The sequence below is a fragment of the Physeter macrocephalus genome, chromosome 20 (assembly GCF_002837175.3).
Source record: "Physeter macrocephalus isolate SW-GA chromosome 20, ASM283717v5, whole genome shotgun sequence".
Taxonomy (NCBI): Eukaryota; Metazoa; Chordata; class Mammalia; order Artiodactyla; family Physeteridae; genus Physeter; species Physeter macrocephalus.
In genome coordinates, this window is record NC_041233.1 from 99,023,652 (window position 1) to 99,047,669 (window position 24,018).

The 24,018-nt window shown below is 39.7% G+C and overlaps 1 protein-coding gene and 1 long non-coding RNA gene across 3 annotated transcripts in view; both read right to left on the reverse strand.

Annotated features, from left to right (window-relative positions):
* Positions 1-1,552: 1,552 nt before the first annotated feature.
* LONRF1 (LON peptidase N-terminal domain and ring finger 1) overlaps positions 1,553-24,018 on the reverse strand; it is a 45,890-nt gene continuing 23,424 nt past the window's right edge. The window contains exons 8-13 of one of the 2 annotated variants that reach the window (XM_028481208.1): positions 22,736-22,857; positions 19,972-20,130; positions 19,697-19,859; positions 14,434-14,523; positions 13,706-13,858; positions 1,553-2,908 (exon numbers count right to left, since the gene is read on the reverse strand). In XM_028481208.1, the coding sequence (XP_028337009.1) occupies positions 2,750-2,908; positions 13,706-13,858; positions 14,434-14,523; positions 19,697-19,859; positions 19,972-20,130; positions 22,736-22,857 (846 nt within the window). In that variant the 3' untranslated portion in view covers positions 1,553-2,749. The remainder of the gene's footprint in view (positions 2,909-13,705; positions 13,859-14,433; positions 14,524-19,696; positions 19,860-19,971; positions 20,131-22,735; positions 22,858-24,018) is intronic. The other variant, XM_024131440.2, reaches the window with a different exon arrangement.
* LOC129391625 (uncharacterized) lies at positions 2,994-6,676 on the reverse strand. The gene is made up of 2 exons (XR_008616075.1): positions 3,425-6,676; positions 2,994-3,200 (listed from the first exon to the last, which is right to left on the reverse strand). It is a non-coding gene; the product is annotated as an uncharacterized lncRNA (long non-coding RNA).

Sequence of the window (24,018 nt, forward strand, 5' to 3'; positions counted from 1 at the left end):
TGTCTCCCGCATCGGCAGGCGGGCTCTCAGCCACTGCGCCACCAGGGAAGCCCCCAACTTCCCTTCTTAACTGGCATTTATTTCAACTCTGTTCTGTGGTCAGCCTATGTCTTGGAGATTAAATCTGTCTAAACTGCTAGACACTGGTCTTGATACTCAGGAGAGGGTTTATGTATATAATTCAAATATCCCCCATACGAGCTATAAGCAAAGTACAAGGAAAGTGCTATGGATTCAGGGTTTTAGCTGAGTGAAGGCATTCAGGTTGACCTCGAGGAACAGGAAGAACTGGACATGTAGAGACAGGTGTATAAGAAAAGAAGATCAACAACCAGCGACCTTGGCTTGAAATATGGAATTCATGACAGAACTTAGTCACTTAAAGCGATAAGGGGAAAAAAAGTCAGATTCTTTCCACCCCTTTTTCTGATAATCTGAATGGAAAGTGCAGTAGGAAAAAGATTTCCAGACATTAAAAAAAAAAATCTATAGACAGAATAACTATCAGCGATCATTTACCACAAAACTAGGGTCAAATGATAAATAAAAACCCATGAATTTCCATTAGTGTGTGTGTGTATATATAGAGAAACCATTTAATGCTGCTTTGTGCGTGTGTATGTGTGGACACACGCAAGTACATACACAGATGTAGATTCAGCACCAGGTAACTCCTACTGCTGTCTGATACATATTTTGAGAACTATACAGAAATGTATAGGTAAACTCTTCATTTATACCACCCAGACACTATTTAAGCTATTTAACAGGCATTTGATAGTTTTTTATTACAAGAAAGTTCAGTCTAACACTGCAGAAACTATTGATAAGGTACTTTTGGGGAATGGCCCATTCTTTAGACATTTTCTGTAGAACTATTCACGATTCGTGACTAGCATAATTGTGAGGGCAAAGGGTGGCTCTCTATCTAGGCAGTCATTTCTGCCTTTTTAATTAAAACATTCAATATTAAAAGATGATTTATTTATATTTGAAAAATCCTAGCTAGGAAATCAGGGACTGAAAGAATCAAGGCTGTTTAGCCAAGAGGTGTCCTCAATGGGGGTAACTAAGAGCCTTATCTTTACCCTAAAGGGACATGGATTTTTCAGAGGTTGAAAAATGTGCCTTAGAGCAGCGGTCCCAAACTTTTGGGCCCCAGGGACCAGTTTCGTGGATGACACTTTTTCCACAGACCGGGGTGGGGTGGGGGGTAGTTCAGGAGGTAACGCGAGTGACGGGGAGCGGCGGATGCAGCTTCGCTCGCCTGCACCTCACCTCCTGCTGTGCGGCCTTGTCCCTAACAGGCCACGGACTGGTACCGGTCCAGGGGTTGGGAGACCCCTACTTCAGAGGATGGTTCTAGGCCTAAACTTTCCTTAAGACACTTCATTGTTTGGTCAAAAGATGACCAAAAAAAAAAGTATTTTGAAAGCTATAGCTTACATCTCACAGCACAAGACAGTAGGCAAAACTCATCTTTTCTCTACTCTATGTAGCTTGATTCCTCCACTGATCTTTTTTTGACATTAACCTAATTAAGAAAAAGTATTATGAATTTAGCTTTTATTCAAAATTAAATAAGCAAAAGCAAAATTTTTAAGAAACTTTTACAAATTACTTACATAAAAGAAAGTTAAGAGGGACAGTCACAAGTCTGCAACAAATAATTACAAAAGTATCTAGGGCAGCATGAATACAGACCATGTCACAGCATGGTGATCTAACTGTGATATGAATAAGGCATAACTAACATTTGCACCAAGACGAGAATTAAAAAAAAAAAAAACCCAACATACTTTAAAAGCTTAGTTCTACATTAAGCTTCTTCTCTTCCCTTAGATCCTTAATGGGTTTATACTATGTAATTTTTTTAAACAAACATATGTCAAACTATAAATTACATAGATGGGCAGTTAATGTGAAAAGCCCCCCTAAAATGTACAAACTAACTGGTACTGAACTGAGTTCTCCATTTACCTTTATGTACAGTTAAGTGTAAACCATATTTTCACAGTTTTAAGTGTTTTATGAATAGATGCACAGTACCAAGTCAGGTTTGCAGTTGTTCCTGAAAACTGGCTCTAGGTTCTGCATCCGATGCCTGTTGGCTATTGGGATGCAAGTATTTACATAAATAAGAAACTGTGTCCTAGTCAATGGTCAAGACAGTTCAGCAAGAGCGGTATTTCCTACAAAGAGTGATACTCAATACCATAGCTTACGTACTTGTGCAAATTAAGCATCAGGACAGAGAAATCTGAGGCAAATTCAATTTGCAAAAACTTGTATCGCTACCGTTGTAAACTTGGGCAATAAATGACCCTCGGCAAGTTCTGCTCTCTATGGCTTTTTTTTTTTCTTTTAAAATTTTAAAGCCAGAGAAAATGCACCCATACTACCCACACGGGCGCTCATGCACGCACACACACACACGCACCCACACGCACCCACACACAGAGTTCTCATTTCATTTAGAGTATGGTACATAGTGCAACTTCATCACAATGTAGAGGTTTAACACACATTTAGTGTGTGTTTTTCTGTGCAAGTTCTTAGTGGTCTAAATCCTAGTTGAAGGTATTTGTTTGCAGAACCACATGATTCAGGAGGTTGAAGGAAAAAGAAAAAAAAAAGAACAGTTTCATTACATTTCTCAAACCAGCACTGGATGTGCAAAGGCAGCGGACAATCTGGCCATTACCACAGCCAGATTAGGGTAATTTTAGAGGAAGATCCAAGCAGTTGGTTACTTAGATTGGTCTCTAGAAAAATAAGTCAGTATATGCTGTATCTTTGTCAACCGTTCTTTCAAAGACTTCATTGACAAGACCGACAGCTGATAGCGGGGGTCGACGGGAAGGACTGCAAGAAGCCACCAACACCAGGCGGGTCCATTAGGGATTGCCTAAAAAGAATCCACATTGTATAGTGTTAATAAAACAAATATTTATGTAATTATAGCAGTAAAAAACCACCACCAAGCTAATCTGTATTGAGCACTTTATGGTGTCAGATTCTTTTTCTAACTTAAAAAAATTTTAATTGAAGTATAGTTGACTTACAATACTGTTAGTTTCAGGTGTGCAACATAGTGATTTAGTATTTTTATAGATTATCCTCCATATAAAGTTATTATAAAATGTTGACTATATTCCCTGTGCTGCACTTTACATCCTTGTAACTTACCTATTTTATACCTAGTAGTTTGTACCTCTTAATCCCGCTTACCCATTTTGCTCCTGCCCCTCATCCCCTCCCTTCTGGCAACCACCAGTCTGTTCCCTGTATCTGTGATTCTGTTTCTGTTTGTTATAGTTACTCATTTGTTTTATATTTTAGTTTCCACATATAAGTGAAAGCATAGAGTATATGCATTTTTTTAAATTGCATTCTTCTACGGGGTGGGGTAGTCTTTTTATACCTAGTAGTTTGTACCTCTTAATCCCCTTTACCCCTCCTCCTCCTTCACTTCCCTCTGGTTAACTACCATTTGTTTTCTGTATCTGTGCGTCTGTTTTGGTTTTGTTATGTTTGTTCATTTGTTTCATTTTTTTATACTCCACATAGAAGTGAAAACATACAGTATTTGTCTTTCTGACTTATTTCACTTAGTATGATAATCTCCAGGTCCATCCATGTTGTCACAAATGGCAAAATTTCATTCTTTTTTACGGCTGAGTAGCGTTCTATTGTAGATACACACACACACACACACCGCCACACACCCACACACCCCACATCTTTATTCATTCTTCTGTTGATGGGCTTAGGTTGCTTTCATATCTTGGCAATTGTAAATAATGCTGCTATGAACACTGGGGTGCATGTATCTTTTCAAATTAGTGTTTTCATTTTCCTTGGATATATACTCAGGAGTGGCATTGCTGGATCTCATGATAGTACAATTTTTAATTTTTTTGAGGAACCTCCATACTGTTTTCCACAGTGGCTGTACCAATTTACATTCCCACCAACAGTGCACAAGTGTTTCCTTTTCTCTCCACATCCTCACTAATACTTGTTATTCCTGTCTTCTTGACAGTATCTATTCTGACAGGTATGAGGTGATATCGCAACATCACTAATCATCAGAGAAATGCAAATCAAAACCACAGTGAGCTATCATCTCACACCTGTCAGAATGGCTATCTCAAATCCTTTCTCAATCATGTAAGGAGGGCACTATCATGCCCATATAAAATGGGGAAACTGAAGCTCATAAATATAATGCAAATTGTCCAAGATATCTCAGCTCATATGTGGCAGAGCCAAGATTCAAATAATCCAGACCTGCCTCATAGCCAGCACTCTTTCCTCTTCACTGACCTAAATAGGGTATCTCAATCTCAGGCTACTGGCTTCTGGGGCTGGACAATTCTGTGTTATGGGGACTGTCCTGTGCATTGTAGCATGTTTAGCACATCTCTGACCTCTGTCTACTAGCTGCCAGTAGCACCTCCCCCAGTTCTGATGGTCAAAATTGTCTCCAGATATTGCCAAATGTCCCACAGGGTAAAAACTGTCCCCAGTGGAGAACTGCTTTCTTAAAATATATATTTAAAACACTAAGGGACTTCCCTGGTGGTCCAGTTAAGGCGCTCCCAATGCAGGGGGCATGGGTTCGATCCCTGGTCAGGTAACTAAGATCCCGCATGCAATGCGGCATGGCCAAAAAAAAAAAATATGAAGACAAGTTAACTGATATTTTTAAATGTCTTCAAAGAATTGTGGAATCCTAGGAAGGATATAAGAAAAGTCTCAGCTTCCAGTTTCATTTGAGAAATAAACATATCTCCAGCAAAGAACTTATCTGATGTTGCAAGGGCTGACTATTGGCTATGGAACAATTAGGAATTTATATACGAGAATGTTAAAGCCACCTTCACTATACTGAATTGCTTTTTACTGAACCTAAAACATGAAGTTTCAGAATGACAAAAGGAGCTAGGACATGAGTTGATATCAATAAGCTCCTCCTAGAATCAAACTGGACTTATCTGTGTCCTGCCTGTTGTCAACTCAGCATCACTGCCACCTTCCGTACTTTAGAGACATCAGAAACTACATTTCCCAGGATCCCCTCCCCCCACGTGGGGGGGTGGTTCCAGGTTAAACATGACCAATGAGAGGCACTCTTTCAAGATTTGGAAGTTGGGAGAGGAAGCCATTGTTCTCTGGAGGCTGTTGCCAAGTGTGGGCAGATGTGAGATTTGCAGAAGCTTTCCAGAGCATTCTTGAAAACCACCTGCTCCACTACTGCAAACTGAGATACTGGTGGGGACTACCCTGGGATTCCTAAGGATGAGAGCAGCTTCCCCTCAAGTCCTGAGCCCGCGCTCCACTGTGTAAGGAAGAGAGTCCCTGAGCTCCGCCGACCATGGCCTGATCTGATCCTCCCTCCTCCAGCTCTCCCAATGGGGGTGTCAACTTTAATTCCGACAATAAACCCTTTACTCCTGGGATATACAGAGTGGCTGCTTTTGTTTTCCTGACTGAATCCTGACTCATACAGTATGACTAACTGAAAGCAGTGGAAGAGGACTGCATAATAAAAGTGAGGGTGGTGGAGGTGATTGGAAAGTAATGTTGAAATTTTCCAAAAGTTGGTTTGTTAACATTTAAAATGTACTTATACAGTTCTGTGCTCATCAAAAGCTGTTTCTATCAAGTTCAATCAGATTCAGGTAGCCAGGATAAAACAAACACGTGGCAACTGATATTATGCTGGACACAGAATGAGAACTCAATTTGGAGATGTGATGTTGAAATTTCAGGTGAAGGATTCAATTGAGATTCAGACAGATGTAGGCCGACCTTTGAAAACTGGAATGAGAGACAGTGCCCATCACAGGGGGATCAATTCTCTGTCCATCTGATATTCATTTACAGCCATTCCATTATGTAATCTATTCCTATCTGACCACAAACACTGTATCCAACTCAATTCAAAAATGCTTACGCCTAATGCTTTGGTGGGTCTATTACCAGATTTTCCAGGATAGGAACTCTTCTTTATGCCTCTTGCAGTGCTCTGCTTGATGAGAAAGCACCTGCTATATGCTAATTAGATTAAACTTAAATGTAAACCCTAAATTCCAGATCAAGACCATAAGAACGATAGTTTCAGGAGGAGTGAAGTATAAAACATGAAGAGATAAAAATGAATTAAAGTGGCAGGGTAAAAAGCTGGGAATAACAGAAGAGGTGACAAGATTTTTTAAAAGTATAGAAAATGATACATCTCTCAATTCTCAAAGAATAACAGCAAAGCTAAGAGGCTCGAAGATGTAGCTGTCTTATAGGCACAATTTACTAGATGGTACCATGTCCCCCCCCCTTTTTTTTTTAAATTGAAGTATAGTTGATTTACAACGTTGTGTTAACTTCTGCTGTAAAGCAAAGTGACTCAATTATACACATATATACATTCTTTTTTAATATTCTTTTCCATTATGGTTTTTCCCAGGAGATTGGATATAGTTCCGTGCTGTACATTAGGACCTTGTTGTTTATCAATTCTAAATGTAATAGTTTGCATATACGAACCCCAAACTCCCAGTCCATCCCTCTCCCTCTCCACCTCCCCCTTGGCAACAATGAGTCTGTTCTCTATGTCTGCTAGTCCATTTCTGTTTTGTAGATAGGTTCAGGTTCATGATAGGTTCATTTGTGCCATATTTTAGATTCCACATATAAGTGATATCATACAGTATTTATCTTTCTCTTTCTGATTTACTTCATTTAGTATGATAATCTCTAGTTGCATTCATGTTGCTGCAAATAGCATTATTTTGTCCTGGCTGAGTAGTATTTCATTGTATATATATATATATATGTACCACATCTTCTTTATCCATTCTTCTATCGATGGACATTTAGGTTGTTTCCATGGCAAATCATTATTTTGTCTTCGGGCAGAGTTATATTTCTTTATATATATATATATATGTACCACATCTTCTTTATCCATTCTTCTATCGATGGACATTTAGGTTGTTTCCATGTCTTGTGACGTGTGCTATTGTGAATAGTGCTGCTATGAACATAGGGATGTATCTTTTTGAATTAAAGTTTTGTCTGGATATGTGCCCAGGAGTGGGATTGCTGGATCATATGGCAACTCTTTTAGCTTTTTGAGGAACCTCCATACTGTTTTCCATAGTGGCTGCACCAACTTACATTCCCACCTTCAGTGTAGGAGAGTTCCCTTTTCTCCACACCCTCTCTAGCATTTGTTATTTGGGGCCTTTTCTTTAAAAAAAAAAAAAAAAAAACCACATTATTTATTTGGCTGCATGGAGTCTTAGTTGCGGCATGTGGGATCTTTCATTGTGGCGTGTGGGCTTCTCTCTAGTTATGGCATGCAGGCTCAGTACTTGTGGTGTGTGGGCTCAGCAGTTGCAGCATGCAGGCTCTCTAGTTGTGGGGTGCGGGCTCTAGAACACGTGGACTTAGTTGCCCCGTGGCATGTGGGATTTTAGTTCCCCTACCGGGGATCGAACCCATGTCCCCTGCATTGGAAGGCAGATTCTTAACCACTGGCAAAGCAGAGCCCTGTGGCCTTTATAATAGTGGCCATTCTGACCTGTGTGAGGTAGTACCCCATTGTAGTTTTGATTTGCATTTTTCTGTTAGCTATGTTGAACATCTTTTCATGTGCCTATTGGTCATCTGTATTTCTTCTTTGGAGAAATGTCTATTTAGGTCTTCTGCCCATTTTTTGATTGGGTTGTTTGTTTTTTTGTTGTTGAGTTGTACGAGCTGCTTACATATTTTGGAAATTAGCCTGTGTCAGTCACATCATTTGCAAACATTTTCTCTAATTCTGTAGTTTGTCTTTTTGTTTTGTTTATGGTTTCCTTTTCTGTGCAAAAGCTTGTAAGTTTGATTAGGTCCCATCTGTTTATTTTTGCTTTTGTTTCTATTGCCTTGGGAGGCTGACCTAAGAAAACAGTGGTACAAATTGTGTTAGGGAATGTTTTGCCTATGCTCTTCTAGGAGTTTTATGGTGTCGTCTTAAGTCTTTAAGCCATTTTCAGTTTATTTTTGTGCACACTGAGGGTGTGTTCTAACTTCACTGATTTACACACAGCTGTACAACTTTCCCAGCACCCCTTGCTGAAGAGACCATCTTTTTCCCATTTTATATTCTTGCCTCCTTTATTGAAGATGAATTGACTGTAGGTGTATGGGTTTATTTCTTTATTCTGTTCCATTGATCTGTATGTCAGTTTCTGTACCAATACCACACTGTTTTGATGACTGTAGCTTTGTAGTATTGTCTAAAGTCTGGGAGAGTTATGCCTCCTGCTTTGTTTTTTTTTTCCTCAGGATTGCTCTGGCAATTGAGTCTTTTATGGTTCTATATAAATTTTTGGATTATTTGTTCTAGTTCTGTGAAAAATTTCATGGGTGATTTGATAGGGATCACATTAAATCTGTAGATTGCTTTAGGTAATATTGCCATTTTAACAATATTAATGCTTCCAATCCAAGAGTATGGGATATCTTTCCATTTCTTTGAATTCTCTTTAGTCCTTTATTTTATTTTTTGGTGCAATTTTAAAAGGTATTGATTTTTACATTCCCTTTCTGATATTTCATTGTTAGTGTAAAGAAATGTAACCGAGTTCTGTATGTTAATCTTGTATCCTGCTACTTTGCTGAATTCATTTATTAGATCTAGTAGCTTTTGTGTGGAGTCTTTGGGGTTTTTTATATATAGTATCATGTCATCTGCATATAGTGATTGTTTTACCTCTTCCTTTCCAATTTGGATACCTTTTATTTCTTGTCTGATTGCTGTGGCTAGGACTTCCAATACTATGTTGAATAGAAGAGGTGAGAGCAGGCATCCTTGTCTTGTGCCAGATTTTAGCAGGAAGGCTTTCAGATTTTCACCATTTAGTATTATACTGGCTGTGGGTTTGTCATAGCTTTTATTATATGGAGATATGTTCCCTCTATACCCACTTTGGTAAGAGTTTTTATCATGAATGGATGGTGAATATTGACAAATGCTTTTTTGCATCTATTGAGATGATCATGTGGTTTTTGTCTTTTCTTGATGTGGTGTATCACATTGATTGATTTGTGTATGTTGAACCATCCTTGTGAACTTGGGATGACTCCCCCTTGGTTGTGGTGTATGATCTTTTTTATGTGTTGTTGGATTCAGTTTGCTAATATTTTGTTGAGAATTTTTGCATCTATATTCATCAAAGATATTGGCCTGTAATTTTTTTTTTTTTTTGGCGGTGTCTTTATCTGGTTTGGTATCAGGGTGACAGTGGCTTCACAGAATGTCCTTGGGAGTGTTCCCTCCTCCTCAGTCTTTGGAAGAGTTTGAGAATTGGTATAAGTTCTTCTTTGGATGTTTGGTAGAATTCACCTGTGAAGCCATCTGGCCCTGGACTTTTCTTTGTAGGGAGTTTCTTTTTTTTGTTTGTTTGGTTTTTTTTTAAAAATTACATTTTCTATTTCACTTCTGGTGATCAGTCTGTTCAAATTATCTATTTCTTCTTGATTCAGTTTTGGTGGGTTGTGTGTAGAAACTTGTCCATTTCATCTAGGTTGTCAAAGTTGTTGGCATACTGGTTGAGATTTCTTTTTCATTTGTTTTATTTGGGTTCTCTTTTCTTGGTGAGCCTGGCCAGAGGTTTGAAAATCTTGTTTATTATCCTTTTAAAGAACCAGCTATTGGTTTTATTGATTTTTTTCTATATTTTTTAATGTCTATTTTATTTCCTCCCTGATCTTTATTATTTCCTTCCTTCTGCTGGCTTTAGGTTTTGTTCTTTTTTTTTTTTCCTTCTAATTCTTTTAGGTGATAGGTCAGGTTGTTTATTTGAGATTTTTCTTGTTTTTTGAGGAAGGCCTATATTGCTATGAACTTTGTTCTAAGAACTGCTTTTGCTGCATACCATAGATTTTGTACGGCTGTGTTTTCATTGTTGTTTGTCTCAAGGTATTTTTAAATTTACTTTTTGATTTCCTCGTTGACCCATTTTTTTTTTTTTAGTAGCATGTTGTTTAGTAGTCTCCATGGAATTGTTTCTCATTTCTTTTCCTGTGGTTGATTTCTAGTTTCATGCTGTTGTGGTCAGAGAAAATGCTTGAAATAATTTCTATACTCTTAAATTTTTTGAGGTTAGTTTTGTGCTCTAGTATGTGCACTTGAAAAGAATGTGTATTCTGGGTTTTTTTGGATATAATGTCCTGAAAATATCAATTAAGTCTCACCGTTGTATCATTTAGGATCTCTGTGCCTTACTGATTTTCTGTCTAGAAGATGTGTCCATTTATTGTGAGTGGGGTGTTAAAGTCTCCTACTATTATTGTATTCCCATCAATTTATCCCTTTATCTGTTAGTATTTGCTTTATGTATTGAGGTGCATATATGTTGACGAGCGCATAATCCTCTTCTTATATTGATCCTTTTATCATTATAGTGTCCTTCTTTGCCTTTTTTTATGGCCTTCGTTTTAAAGTCTATTTTGTCTGATACGAGTATTGCAACTGCTGCTTTCTTGTCATTTCCGTTTATATGAAATACCTTTTTTTCCATCCCCTCACTTTCAGTCTATGTGTGTCCTTTGCCCTAAGGTGGCTCTCTTGTAGGCAGCATATTATAGACTCTTGTTTTTTAATCCAATCTGACACTCTGTCTTTTGATCGGAACATTCAGTCTATTGACGTTTAAGGTAATTATTGATACATATGTATTTATTGCCATTTTAAACCTTGCTTTCCAGTTGATTGTTTCTTTTATCCTTTTTTTATTCTTTTTGTGGTTTGATGATTTCCTTTTATTTTATGCTTGTGTTCTCTTTTTGGGTTTTGTGACTCTATTGTATGCTTTTGATTTGTGGTTGCCCCGTTTTTCAAGTATGTTAACCCCTTCCTATATGTGCTTGCTTTAGACTGGTAGTCATGTAGGCTCAAACACATTCTTAAAGAATCTACATTTTCTTACTTTCCTTCTCTACATTTTATGGTTTTGATGTCCTTTTTTACATCTTAATGTTCATCCTATTGCTATTCCTTGTGTTTATTGTTGTTTTCACAAATAGGGGTTTTTAATTTTCTTTTTCTTTTTGATGTGTATACTGGCTAGTTTATTTACTTTCCAATTGTGTTTTCCTCCTTCCTATATCTTCTTGCTGCTTTTTTATTTAGAGACCTTTCAATAATTTTTAAAGATAAGTTTAGTATTGCTGTATTCTTTTAGTTTTTGCTTGTCTGAGAAATTCTTTATCTCTTCTTCTGTCCTAAGTGATAATCTTGCTGGGTAGAGTACCCTAGGTTGCAGGTTTTCCTCTTTCAGGACTCTGAATATATCTTGCCACTCCCTTCTGGCCTGCAATGTTTCTGTAGAGAAATCAGCTGATAGAATTATAGGAGTTCCCTTGTAATTAACTCTGTTTTTTTTCCTCTTGCTGCCTTTAGAAGCCTCTCTTTAACGTTTGCCATTTTGATTATAATATGTCTTGGTGTGGGTCTGTTTGGGTTCCTCTTGTTTGGGACCCCCTCTGTGCTTCCTGTAGATGGATATGTTTCCTTCTTTAGGTTTGGGAAGTTTTCAGCCATAATTTCTTCAAATACATTTTCAATCCCTTTTTCTCTTTCTTCCCCCTCTGGAATCCCTACTATGCATAGATTGGCCACCTTTATATCATCCCACAGGTCTCTTACGTTGCTTTCTTTTTTGTTTTTTTCATTTGGCTTCCTGTCTGCTGTTTTGATTGGGTAATTTCCATTATTCTATATTGCAGATCACTTATTCTTTCTTCATTATTCATTCTGCCATCATTGCCTTTAGCTCAGCTTTCATCTCTGCAAATGAATTTTCTAATTTTTCTTGGCTCTTCCTTCTAGTTTCTTTTTGCAGTAATCTGCATTTCTGTCGATAGCCTTTCTTAATTCCTTCAGTATTTTCATTACCTCCTTTTTTGAACTCGGTATCTATTATTAGACTGAAGAGGTCTGTTTCATTGTTCCTTCAGGGGAATTCTCTTGGTCTTTTAACTGGAAGTGGTCTGTCTGTGTCTTCATTTTACTTGTGTCTTCATTTTACTTGTATTTTTCTTACTCTGTCAGTTTAGGAGAAACAATTATGTACTGTAGTCTTGGAGGGCTATTTATTTATATGCAGGAGCATCCCTACGTAGCTTGTGTGGGTTTAATAATTTTTTGGCGTGAGGGCTGTTCTTGGTTTGGATGCCTGTTGCCCCTTTCCTCAGCGTGTGCTGGCCGTTGTCCCCTGGATTGGGGTGTGCAGGTGCGTGGCTTATGTACGCTGCCAGGGAGGAGGGGGCAGCAGTTGGCACGCAGTCGTGGGACCCTCAGCAGCAGCAGTGGTCTGCACCTGCCTCTAGAGTCCGAGATGGCAGCTGCAGCTTGCACCTGCCCTTGGAGCTCAGGTAGGCAGTGCCCTGTTGCCTGAGAGTGCGTGCTCAGAGAAGGAAGCTCCTATGGCAGTCCTGACCCTCTCCTTGCACACCCTCCCAACAATGGCACCTTGTCTCTCTGGCAGTCCCAGGTTTCTTCCCGTATTACCTCGGTCGTGGGGCGCTACACCCTAGCCCCCTGAGGCTGTCTCCACACAGCCAACCACAGCCCTCTCCCCAGGGTCTGACCTCTGAAGCCTGAGCCTCCACACCCAGCCCCCTCCTGCCCTAGTGGACAAGTGTCTCAGGTTGGTTGAGTGCTTGGTGGCACCGACCATCTGTGCAGGTCTCTCTCTGCTTTGCCCTCTGCAAACTGCTTGTTGTGCTCTCCTCCGTGTCTCTGAAGCTCCCCCTCCATCCCAGCTGATCTCCCCACCAGTGAGGGGACTTCCCAGTGTCTGGAAACCTTTCCCCTTTCAAAGCTCCCTCCCAGGGGCGCAGGTCCCATCCCAATTCCTTTCTCTTTTTTTATTTTGTCCTACCCAGCTATGTGTAGATTTTCTTGCCCTTTTGGAAGTCGGAGGTCTTCTGCCAGCATTCAGTAGATGTTCTGTGAGAATCGTTCCACATGTAGATGTAATTGTGATGTATTTGTGGGAGAAGGTGAGCTCCATGTCCTACTCCTCTGCCATCTTGGTCCTATCTCCCATTTTTAACTCCTTATCCCTCCCTTCTGGAAAATCCTCAGCTGGGGGCTTTCTCCTTCTTGTGCACTTGCTCCTATATGCATCTCAGCTGACACTGTTTCCATCCTCTTCCTGTATAAGATCCAGTGGATACCCCTGTGCTAGAGAATATGGTCATGAATCTAAAGATGGGACAAAGGAGATGTGCAGAACTAAAGATGAAGAAACTTAAAAATCTACCAATTTTGGGACTTCCCTGGTGGTGCAGTGGTTAAGAACCTGCCAATGCAGGGGACACAGGTTCAAGCCCTGGTCCGGGAAGATCCCACAGGCTGCAGAGCAACTAAGCCCGTGCGCCACAACTACTGAGCCTGCGAGCCACAACTACTGAAGCCTGCACGCCTAGAGCCCATGCTCCGCAACAAGAGAAGCCACCGCAATAAGAAGCCCAAGCACCTCAACGAAAAGTAGCCCCTGCTCCCGGCAACTAGAGAAAGCCCACGCACAGCAACAAAGACCCAACTCAGCCAAAAATAAATAAATAAATAAGTAACAGAAAAAAAATCTACCAATTTGGGTTTACACAAAAAGTGAGACTATTAGAAACAATATCAAAGCCATCATACCTGGAGGTTTTCCTCTCTCCCGGGCATTGATCCAAAGTGCTGAAGAATTTGGCTTCGAAATCTGTCTCTTAAATTCTGAAACCAGCTGCAGGCTTGAGAGTAGACCAAATTGTGAAGCTGTCGGAGGTTCTCTATCTCATCTTCATTCTCAACCTAGAAATACAACAGTCAGTAAGGTGTCTGTGTCTAATCTTCCCATCCATCCCTATAGAAATGGGAAAAAAAAAAAACCATACAGGGAATACCTATTTCAGTGCTGGATCAGAGTATTATTCTTATGCAGTAAACACCATACATTTCTGCCTCACAGAGTGCCAATGGGCCAGACTAAGAAAGACAGCAAGCCTTGACCTCCCAGCATAGCTGACCTAGCCTTGCTGAGTTAGCAGTGCAACACTGCAGAACCCAACTAACAGCCCCTAACTGGGAGGGGTACGATGGAGAGTTAGTTCTCAGATAAAGGTCTACAGGGACTGGGAATTCATCTTTATGGATCAACAGCCTTTGAAAGCAGTAGAACAAAAAAAACAGAGGAATACAGTTACTACAATGAAAGGAAAGATTGGGGGACGTTTAAGGTGCAGGTGCCATAGCAAAAGCAGTAATAGGACAGAGGAAAAGCATAATTACACCTTTTACCAGGGAACTGGGTCAAAAAAAAAAAAAAACTGCAACAAATAACTTAGCATATAAAGCCAGAAGAGAGAGAATACATTATACACTCATACAATGATGAACTGCTGCTGCTGCTGTAAAGGCCCAAGGCTGTGGTTACCTCCATCCCCTGTGTATGCCCTTTGGACTACTGGTTCATCAAACTGCAAATATAAAATTAAATGCATCAGCCTTCCAGCCTAAGATCCAGAAGACTAGTCTCATAAAACACAGGTGGGAAGATGGAACATCAACTCATCGATCTCATATTGATTTCTTTAACACTCATATCCCACTCACTCCATGCCAGGGAGCACTATATTTCACATACATTATTTCACATACATTAATGCATCTGAACAAATACCAGGCATGAGTCAGCCTTTCCTACTTCAAGAATGACTCAATAAAAAACAACAATGGGACTCTGAAAATAGCCTGATGTATAAAAGGTAAGACTATATAGCACAGGGGCTTCCCCAGTGGTGCAGTGGTTGGGAGTCAGCCTGCCAGTGTGGGGGACACAGGTTCGAGCCCTGCTCCGGGAGGATCCCACATGCTGCAGAGCAACTAGGCCTGTGGGCCACAACTACTGAGCCTGCATGCTGCAACTAATGAAGCCTGTGTGCCTGTGCTCTGCAGCAAGAGGAGCCACCGCAGTGGGGGGGCCCGTGCACCACAATGAAGAGTGGCCCCTGCTCGCCGCAACTAGAGAAAGCCCGTGCACAGCAACAAAGACCCAACACAGTCAAAAAAAAAAAAAAAAACTGTAGCGCACAAGAGACAAAATAACATACTTTTTATTTTTGAAGGATTTGAAATGAAAAATAAAACCAAAGTTGAAAAAGCATCTGCTTTTTCACAACAATGTGAATGTGCTTAATGCCGCTGAACTGCATATGTTAAAATGGTAAATTCTATGTCATGTATATTTTACCACATGAAAATTTTTCTTTCTTTTTTTTTTGTGGTACGCAGGCCTCTCACTGTTGTGGCCTCTCCCATTGCGGAGCACAGGCTCCAGACGCGCAGGCCCAGCGGCCATGGCTCACGGGCCCAGCCGCTCCGCGGCATGTGGGATCTTCCCGGACCGGGGCACAAACCCACGTCCCCTGCATCGGCAGGCGGACTCTCAACCACTGTGCTACCAGGGAAGCCCCCACATGAAAAATTTTGAAAGGTAGAAGAGCCATATGATTCAAGAATTCTGGTCTTGGAATTGGCTATACAAGATTCAGTCCTCTGCTAACACACATTAGTCTTGATATGAGCAAGAAATAAACTTGTGGGGCTGGGATCAAGATGGTGAAGTAGTAGGATGTGAAGCTCACCTTCTCCCTCAAATACATCAAAAATCTACATGTGGAATGAGTACACGTGGAATGATTCTCCCAGAATATCTACTGAACACTGGCAGAAGACCTCAGACTGCTGAAAGGGCAAGAAAATCACCATGTAAACAGGTAGGAAAAAGAGAAGACAGAAAAAAAAGAAAATGAGAAAGGAATCAGGACAGGACCCGTGTCCCTGGGAGGGAGCTGGGAAAGAAAGAGGAAGGGTTCCTAGACCCTGGGAAGCCCCTTCACTGGCAGGGAGATTGGCCAGGACAGTAGGGAGCTTCAGAACCTTGGAGAACACAGCAGCTGGTTTGTGGCAGCCAGAGTGGAGAGAGGACAGATGGTCAGTGCTGCCACTGTGGGCTCCTCAGCCTGAGATGTGCGTCAGCCGGGGCTGGTACTCGGGCTTCAGAGATCAGACCCAGCGAGAGGACTGGGGTTGGCTGTGTGGAAACAGCCTGGGGGTGGTAGCTAGAATCTGGTGCAACCGCAACTGAGAGTGTATGAGGAGGAAACCTGGGCTGCCTTAGAAGCCAGGTGCCATTGTTTGGGGGGTGCGACCTGCCATTGTAGCCTTTTTCCTGTGTGTGTGTGCTCGCAGAGGGCAGGATACTGCCTGCATGTGAGACCATGTCACAAGCTGCAACTACCTCCCTCCCAGACTCCAGGAGTGGGTGCAAGCCACCTCCCCGCCCAGGGCCAGGCACCAGTGACTGCATCTGCACAACCCCTATCAAGGGGATAACAGCTGGCACACACTGAGGAAAGAGGTGACAGGCATATAACAACCCTCGCACCAAATATATTAAACCCACACATACTACACAGGGCCGCCCCACATATAAATAGCCCTCCCAGACCACAGTAGATAATTGTTTCTCCTAAGCTCACAAAGTAAGAGAAATATAAGTAAATTCAAAAGCAGAGGAACCACACTCCCAGTTAAAAGACCAAGAGAATTCCCCTGAAAGTACAATGAAGTTGACCTCTTCAGTCTAACAGACACCGAGTTCAGAAAGGAGGTAATGAAAACATGGAAGGAATTAAGAAAGGCTATTGACAGAAATGCAGATTACTGTAAAAAGGAGCTAGAAACTATAAGATAGAAACAAAGAAAAATTAGAAAACTCATCTGCAGAGACAAAAGCTGAGCTAAAGGCAATGAATAGCAGAATGAATAATGAAGAAAGAATAAGTGATTTGCAAGACAGAATAATGGAAATTATCCAATCAGAACAGGAGACAGGAAGCCAAATGAAAAAAAAAAGAAAGCAATATGAGAGACCTGTGGGATAATGAGATAATATAAAGACAGTGTGGTACTGGCACTGGAACAGAGTAGAGCCCAGAAATAAACCCACACACCTACAGTCAATCTTCAATAAAGGAAGCAAGAACATACAATGGGAAAAAACAGTCTCTTCAGCAAGGGGTGTTGGGAAAGTTGGACAGCTGCATGTAAATCAGTGAAGTTAGAACACACCCTCACACCATGCACAAAAATTAAAAAATGGCTTAAAGACTTAAGACATGACACCATAAAACTCCTAGAAGAGAACATAGGCAAAATATTCTCTGACACAAGTTATACCAGTGTTTTCTTACCAAGGCAATAGAAATAAAAGCAAAAGTAAACAGATGGGACCTAATTAAACTTGTAAGGTTTTGCACAGCAAAGGAAACCATAAACAAAACAAAAAGACGACCTACAGAATGGGAGAAAATATTTGCAAACAATGTGACCAACACAGGCTTAATTTCCAAAATATATAAGCAGCTCATAACAACTCAACAAGAAAACAAGTAACCCCATTGAAAAATGGGAGAAGACCTAATTAGACATTTCTCCAAAGAAGAAACTGGAGGGAATGTAAGTTGGTGCAGCCATATGGAAAACAGTATGGAGGTTCCTCAGAAAACTAAAAATAGAATACCATATGATCCAGCAATTCCACTCCTGGGCATATATCCGGAGAACACCATAATTTGAAAAGATACATGCAACCCCTATGTTCTTAGCAACACTATGCACAGTAGCCAAGACATGGAAACAAATGTCTGTGGACAGGGGAATATGGATAAAGAAGATGTGGTACATATATACAATGGAATAATACTCAGCCATAAAAAAGAATGAAATAACCACAACTTAGATGCAACTAGAGATTATCATACTAAGTGAAGTAAGTCAGAAAGAAAAAGACCATATGATATCACTTATGTGGAATCTAAAATATGACACAAATGAACCTATCTACAAAACAAAGTCACAGACATAACAGACTGGTGGTTGGGTTGCCAAGGGGGAAGGGGCTGGGAGAGGGATGGAGTGGGAAGTTGGGGTTAGCAGATGTAAGCTTTTATATATATAGCATGGATAAACAACAAGGCCCTACTATATAGCACAGAGAACTGTACTCAACATCCTATGATAAACCATAATGGAAAAGAATATTAAAAAACTATCTGCATATGTATAACTGAATCACTTTGCTGTACAGCAGAAATTAACACAACACTGTAAATCAACTATACTTCAATAAAAAAAATTTGATCCAAAAACAAAAAAAAAAACCCCAGAAAATAAACTTATGACTTGTTAAGAAAAGTATCTGTTTTCTACCTTTACAAAATCATTATATAGATGAAGAAAAATTATTAGACAAGACCACAATGACATAGAGAATTCAGTTTTCTAAACATCAAATCCATAATACTCTCAAAATGCTAATTTACTGTCATATATTTATATATAGTCATAAGTAGCCACATACTCAAGGAATTTTATCAGCAAATCCAATATATGAAGATGTAAATTTACATAAAACTAAAATAAGGTTATTAGTTTTACAAAGAACATCACCTTTTAGCAAATGATTCTATTAACCAAATATTCCTAAGGCACAGACTATATCAGTCAACTCAAAATTCCAATTCATACTTTTGGCTCACTGCACAAACTTTCCCCATAACATCTTTATAATAAGATAGGACAGGTAATATCAGATTAATAAGTTTATCAGCAGAGAAGCAATATGATATAATGATAAAACATAGCACTTGGAGCCAGAGAGCTGGTTTTAAATTATTTTTTTACACTACCTATAGGGTCTTTGGCAAATTAATACTCCTGAATTCTTTCCTCATCTGCTAGCTATCTCACAGCGTTTTGAAAATTTAATGAGCCACTGTTTGTAGAAATGCCAACACTGAATAAGTGCTGACTGAGATGAAGGGCTCAAACAGATCAATGAACAAGTGAGAGTGTAAGATCTATGTTTTTCTAATGCCCTTCCAAAGAAAATTGCCTTTGATATTTACAGTATCACAAATCATTTTTCTGGTACCTAAACTAATTGCAGATGGTAGAGTAGGTACTGGAAATACCAAAAGGGCAGCATTAACCCTATCCAAGAAAATTTTCACAATAACCCTCCACAGGTAAGATATCACCAACAATTATACGGACAGTGCTTTATCTGTGTTGCCCTAAAGTTAGACACAGTTGGGTGCTGTGTTCAGTTTTAGGTTATCTTAGGCATATCTTAATATAGAACAATTCTTCAAGGATTTTATGTGTTTACCTTTACGTCAAAGTTCAATCTACTGATGATTACATCAGCTTTGACTACTAATAAATTCAGTTTAAAAGGGTAGGAATTAGCAGGTTTCATAACTTACATGGATTGGAAGTTCAACTGAATCCACTGCTATTGTTAAGCAGTTACCATGCGAACACACACACACATTCTAGGCACTGTGCTGGCTGTCAAGCCAGTAGAAATGAACGATATATCTAGGTGCTGGTCTCCCAAGTTCTCTTGGAACTCACGATGGTTAAGAGCAAGATGAGGAAAAGGTAACTTGGGGCTGATCTGTATAAGGATTGATGAGGGTCTCTGACAGGAAGAACTGGTAATGTTCCTATCAGCCTTTATGCATGTACAATGCCTAGGACACAGTATACCAGAGCATGCTGAAAAAGAATAGTTTTTAATACCTTAACATCTTCCAGATATTCAATGTCTGCAGTGCAGTATCCATCTTTCATCCCTCTTTTTAAAACCCTAAACCGCTTTCCTCCAACTGTGTCAACCACAGACCTCCCATCAGGCAAGAAATGTACATTTCTAATTTGTAACATACAACCATAATCTGCAAAACTAAAGGAAAAACTCCAATTAATATCAAAGTTCAAGCAACAAGCATGCAAGTTCTCAGCAATATTCAAAGAAAATTCCAGAATCAATAAAAATATTTACATAAAAAGCATACCCATTTTGTGTATCACTGACACACATCCCAAACTGTTTAGTTCCAGTCTGTATACTTCTTCGAATCATCAATCTGTATCTTGGCTCAAATACATGAAGAGGGCAAGGCACAGTGGGGTAGGCCATAGTGCAAACAAATATTGGAACATTCTTGGTCAAGCTAAAGAAGAAAAAAGTTTCATTATTATATATCAGGACATACAACAAAAATGAGTGAAGCTTGCAACAGTAATAAATAATAGGCAAATTCACTCTAAAATCAGGTGATTTTTATTCTTGGTAAGAAAAGGAGAATCAGCATCCTTTTCATTTAAGCTCATATTGATACAATATTAATCCTAAAAATCTGTTGGTGATCCTCTTACAAGTAAATTTGAATTTGATATACAAAGTTATCATATAGAGCTAAGTATCTTTATGAATCACAAAGCAATTGATTATAATTACTATTTTATATTAAAATCTGTTTAAAATATTTCTAACATGACAGAGTTAGTATACTCTTACTCTTAGATAACAATAAGAAAACGTGAGGTCCCACAAAAGACAAAAAGCAAATCACTCAAAATTTTTAGGCATTAAAATATGTTCATACTAACAAAAACAGGTAATTCAATGAGATAACATTTCTTCCAGATAATTAAAATGACAACACTGTTATTGCCAGATTGGCAAGAAATGTGAAGGATATAGGCAGTGCGCAGCTTTGGCAAGGGTGTGGGAAAACTGGCAGTGTGAACAGCACAGCCATGCTGAAGAAGAATCTGGCCATATGCATCAAACGCTTTCAAAAAGATTCTTATCCTCTGAACCAAAAGGCTCACTTTTTTCCTGCAGGTACTATAAGAATGTTCACCATAGCACTGTGTATAGTAGCCAAAACTTAGAAGCAAAAAGAGAAGGCCAGTAAATTATGATGTAACCATAAAATGATACTGTTTAAATGTTCAGATTAATGAGAAAAGGAAGTTACAGAAATGATAGGATTAAAATGATCCCATCTTTCTTTAAAATGTATTTATATACGTTAAAATTGGGAAGGATATATGCCAAAATGCCAATGATGATTATCTTTGGGTTACAGATTATGGCTCCCCCCCCACTAATATCTTCTAGTCTTTCTTCAAAAAGACCACAAAATTACTTAAGTAAAGGCAATATTTAATACACACATTTAACATACCAGTCCTAGTTCCTCTACTTCTAAAACTGTATATTCTACCATCATTGAGCACTCTTATGAACATAAAAACTGGGGGGAAAAAAGCCAGTATACCTCTTAATTAGCAAAACTTGTAAGTACCATAATAGCCCTGTTAGTACACAGCAAGATTCCCTGAGGGCCTCTCCATCACACTCAGCTTCCCTCATGTCACTACTGTTTCTGTCATCCATGGATTCCAGTCTTCTGTGAGGGGTCTGGTCCTGTCACTATATCTTAGTATTTCAAAAATATATCTGAAGCATTCTTATGTCCCAGCTTTCTGCAATGTTGGTCAAAAAGGCTTATAATCCTCACATCAGAATATTTTCTATCATAAAATCACACAATAAAATATCAGTTCCATGAGGAGACAAATCAATATCAACTTCTATAAACAAAAGATTAGAAACCTTTCTTCTATTGAAGGCCACTGGCCCAATGAAGACATTTGGTAGACAGATATTGAAAAAGAAAATCTGCAAGCACAATTATTTTTTTCTTAGAAAGTTAGAAATATAAAATGTTTAAACTGTATTTTTAAAAAATAGAAACATATAAAAATTACAATTTTGCTCTTTAGTGTACAGGTAAAAGTAAGTGGGAAGGGCTTCCCTGGTGGGCGCAGTGGTTGGGAGTCCCCCTGCCGATGCAGGGGACGCGGGTTCGTGCCCCGGTCCGGGAGGATCCCACATGCCGCGGAGTGGCTGGGCCCGTGAGCCATGGCCCCTGGGCCTGCGCGTCCAGAGCCTCTGCTCCGCGGTGGGGGGGAGGCCGCGGCAGTGAGAGGCCCCAGTACCGCAAAAAAAAAAAAAAAAAAAGTGGTTAAAAAAGAGTTAAGAAATTAGAAACCCATGAAAGAAACTTGGACACTCAAGAGGAGACTGGTGAAAAGACATGAGGGGAAGAGAAAGGAAAAAGTTAGAAGAAAGCTATACAGAGCAACAGAACCGTGTCCAACCTACTCAGTCCCAATTAGCTTTTATGTGCTCTTACTGTTACCACTGAATCCCAAAGTTACCACCAGGTTTTCACCTTGCTGATACTAAGTCATTTCTGCTAACAGTCAACAGCTTCATTAATTGAGAATTTAGCCCCTAAGTCACCCCTTCCAATTTCAGTCTCAGGCCTCAAGGTCCCACCCCCTTCAAACCTCTGATTGGCTAACCCTCCTGCCAATCCAGGCCATCTATCCTCCACCTTCCCCCTGCACCACCATGATTGATGCCTGAGGGATGCAGTTCCCAGCAACCACCTCACCCCTCTCCATTCCCGATTGATTCCAGGGCCTGATGTCACTGGAGGAAACCCCTCCCCCACCTAAAACACTGCTTCAGTGCAGAGAGCTGAGTCAGTCACTCCCAACAGAACATCTAGAAGTTACCAAATGAACTTTTAAAAACTTGTCGAGGACAGGGGAAGCTAGCCAATATTTATTTAAAATATGCCTTTGACTATACTGGGTTGAACTAAAGACAGAACCCAGCTTGCTGTGAGGCTTCTCCTTACTATTTCAAAGGGTAGTAGTTCGTAATTTGATTGTTAATTTTTCTAAGAAACTTACTGTGAGAGTTCAGCAGTTTCTTCATCATATATTTTTTTTCTCTCAGACAGTTCATCAGGCAGATACTTCACTATTAAATCTTCCAACAGCTGTGTGACACAGTACCTTCTATCTGCTAGATACTGAAAAACATTATTATTTTACATTCCAGTGTTTTTCCTACAGTATAAAACAGGCAAAACAGTTTAACTTGATATAGTAAACCCTTTATTACATATTTATACAGTCAGTTTTGAATTAATTTAATTAGTGAGGGGGACCATTACAATGGATGGTGCTAAACAGGTAAACCTGCCTGAGGCTTAGGTCAAGAGCATTAAAGACACATACTTGCAACCTTAACCAAGTTCTGTATATAAGACCCTTGTCTTGCTATGATCATACATCTTTATTAGCAGCAGTCAGCGCTGCCCTGCCATCTCCCACACCAAAGGCCAAGTTCCATCTCACAGTGCATGAGTATCTTAAACTAGCATTTGAATTGAGAAAGAAAAATAAGGAATGAAGAAAATGATGCACTTGCCTTATTTAAGAAAAGCAAAGCTACTCCTTTTTTGTCCCCCATTTCAGTGGCAGAGTTTCCAGGTAATTTTTCTTTCAGATTTTCCTTCCATTGTCATCCCACTATGACAAATGATCCCCTTATCAAGAGGCTGCTTTTCCTATGTGAGCCACCCTCTGTATAAAATGGTCCATTTGTGCCTTAACTCCCTTAATACTCTGAACACTGCCACCCTCATGCATTTTTGTGTTACTCTCTCTTCCAACTGCCAAAAGCCATCTGACTATCCTTCAGGGTCTGGCTCCAATTTTACCTTTTGCATAAAGTGTTCCTTAATTATTTTTTTGTCTCCCAAGAATCCCTTACTTAACCCCTTTTACCACATAAAAGGCAGTTATCACCTTTACCATATAAAAGGCAGTTACCATACCCCTCACTATATTACATGGACAGGGATACATTATATCTCTGTAACTAAACTAAGAACTGCATAGAGCCAGGGACCAGGTCAGCGTGTGTGCAGGATTTTGGACCAAAAAAAAAAAAAAAAGCCCAATACCAATTTATTTAATAAAAGTAATGAGGAAGAACTCGTGGGAGACAATCACAAGATAAAGAGAAGCCACCTTTTTCTCTGTAGATCCAGCAAAAAGTTTTGTCATTATCCAATGAAGTACAGAGTAGGAAATATGAATGGTGGGGAAATGGGTTATAGTAGTGGTTTTTAAGGTTTAGCATGAACCAGGGCTTGTTAAGATGCAGATTGCTGAGCCCTACCCCA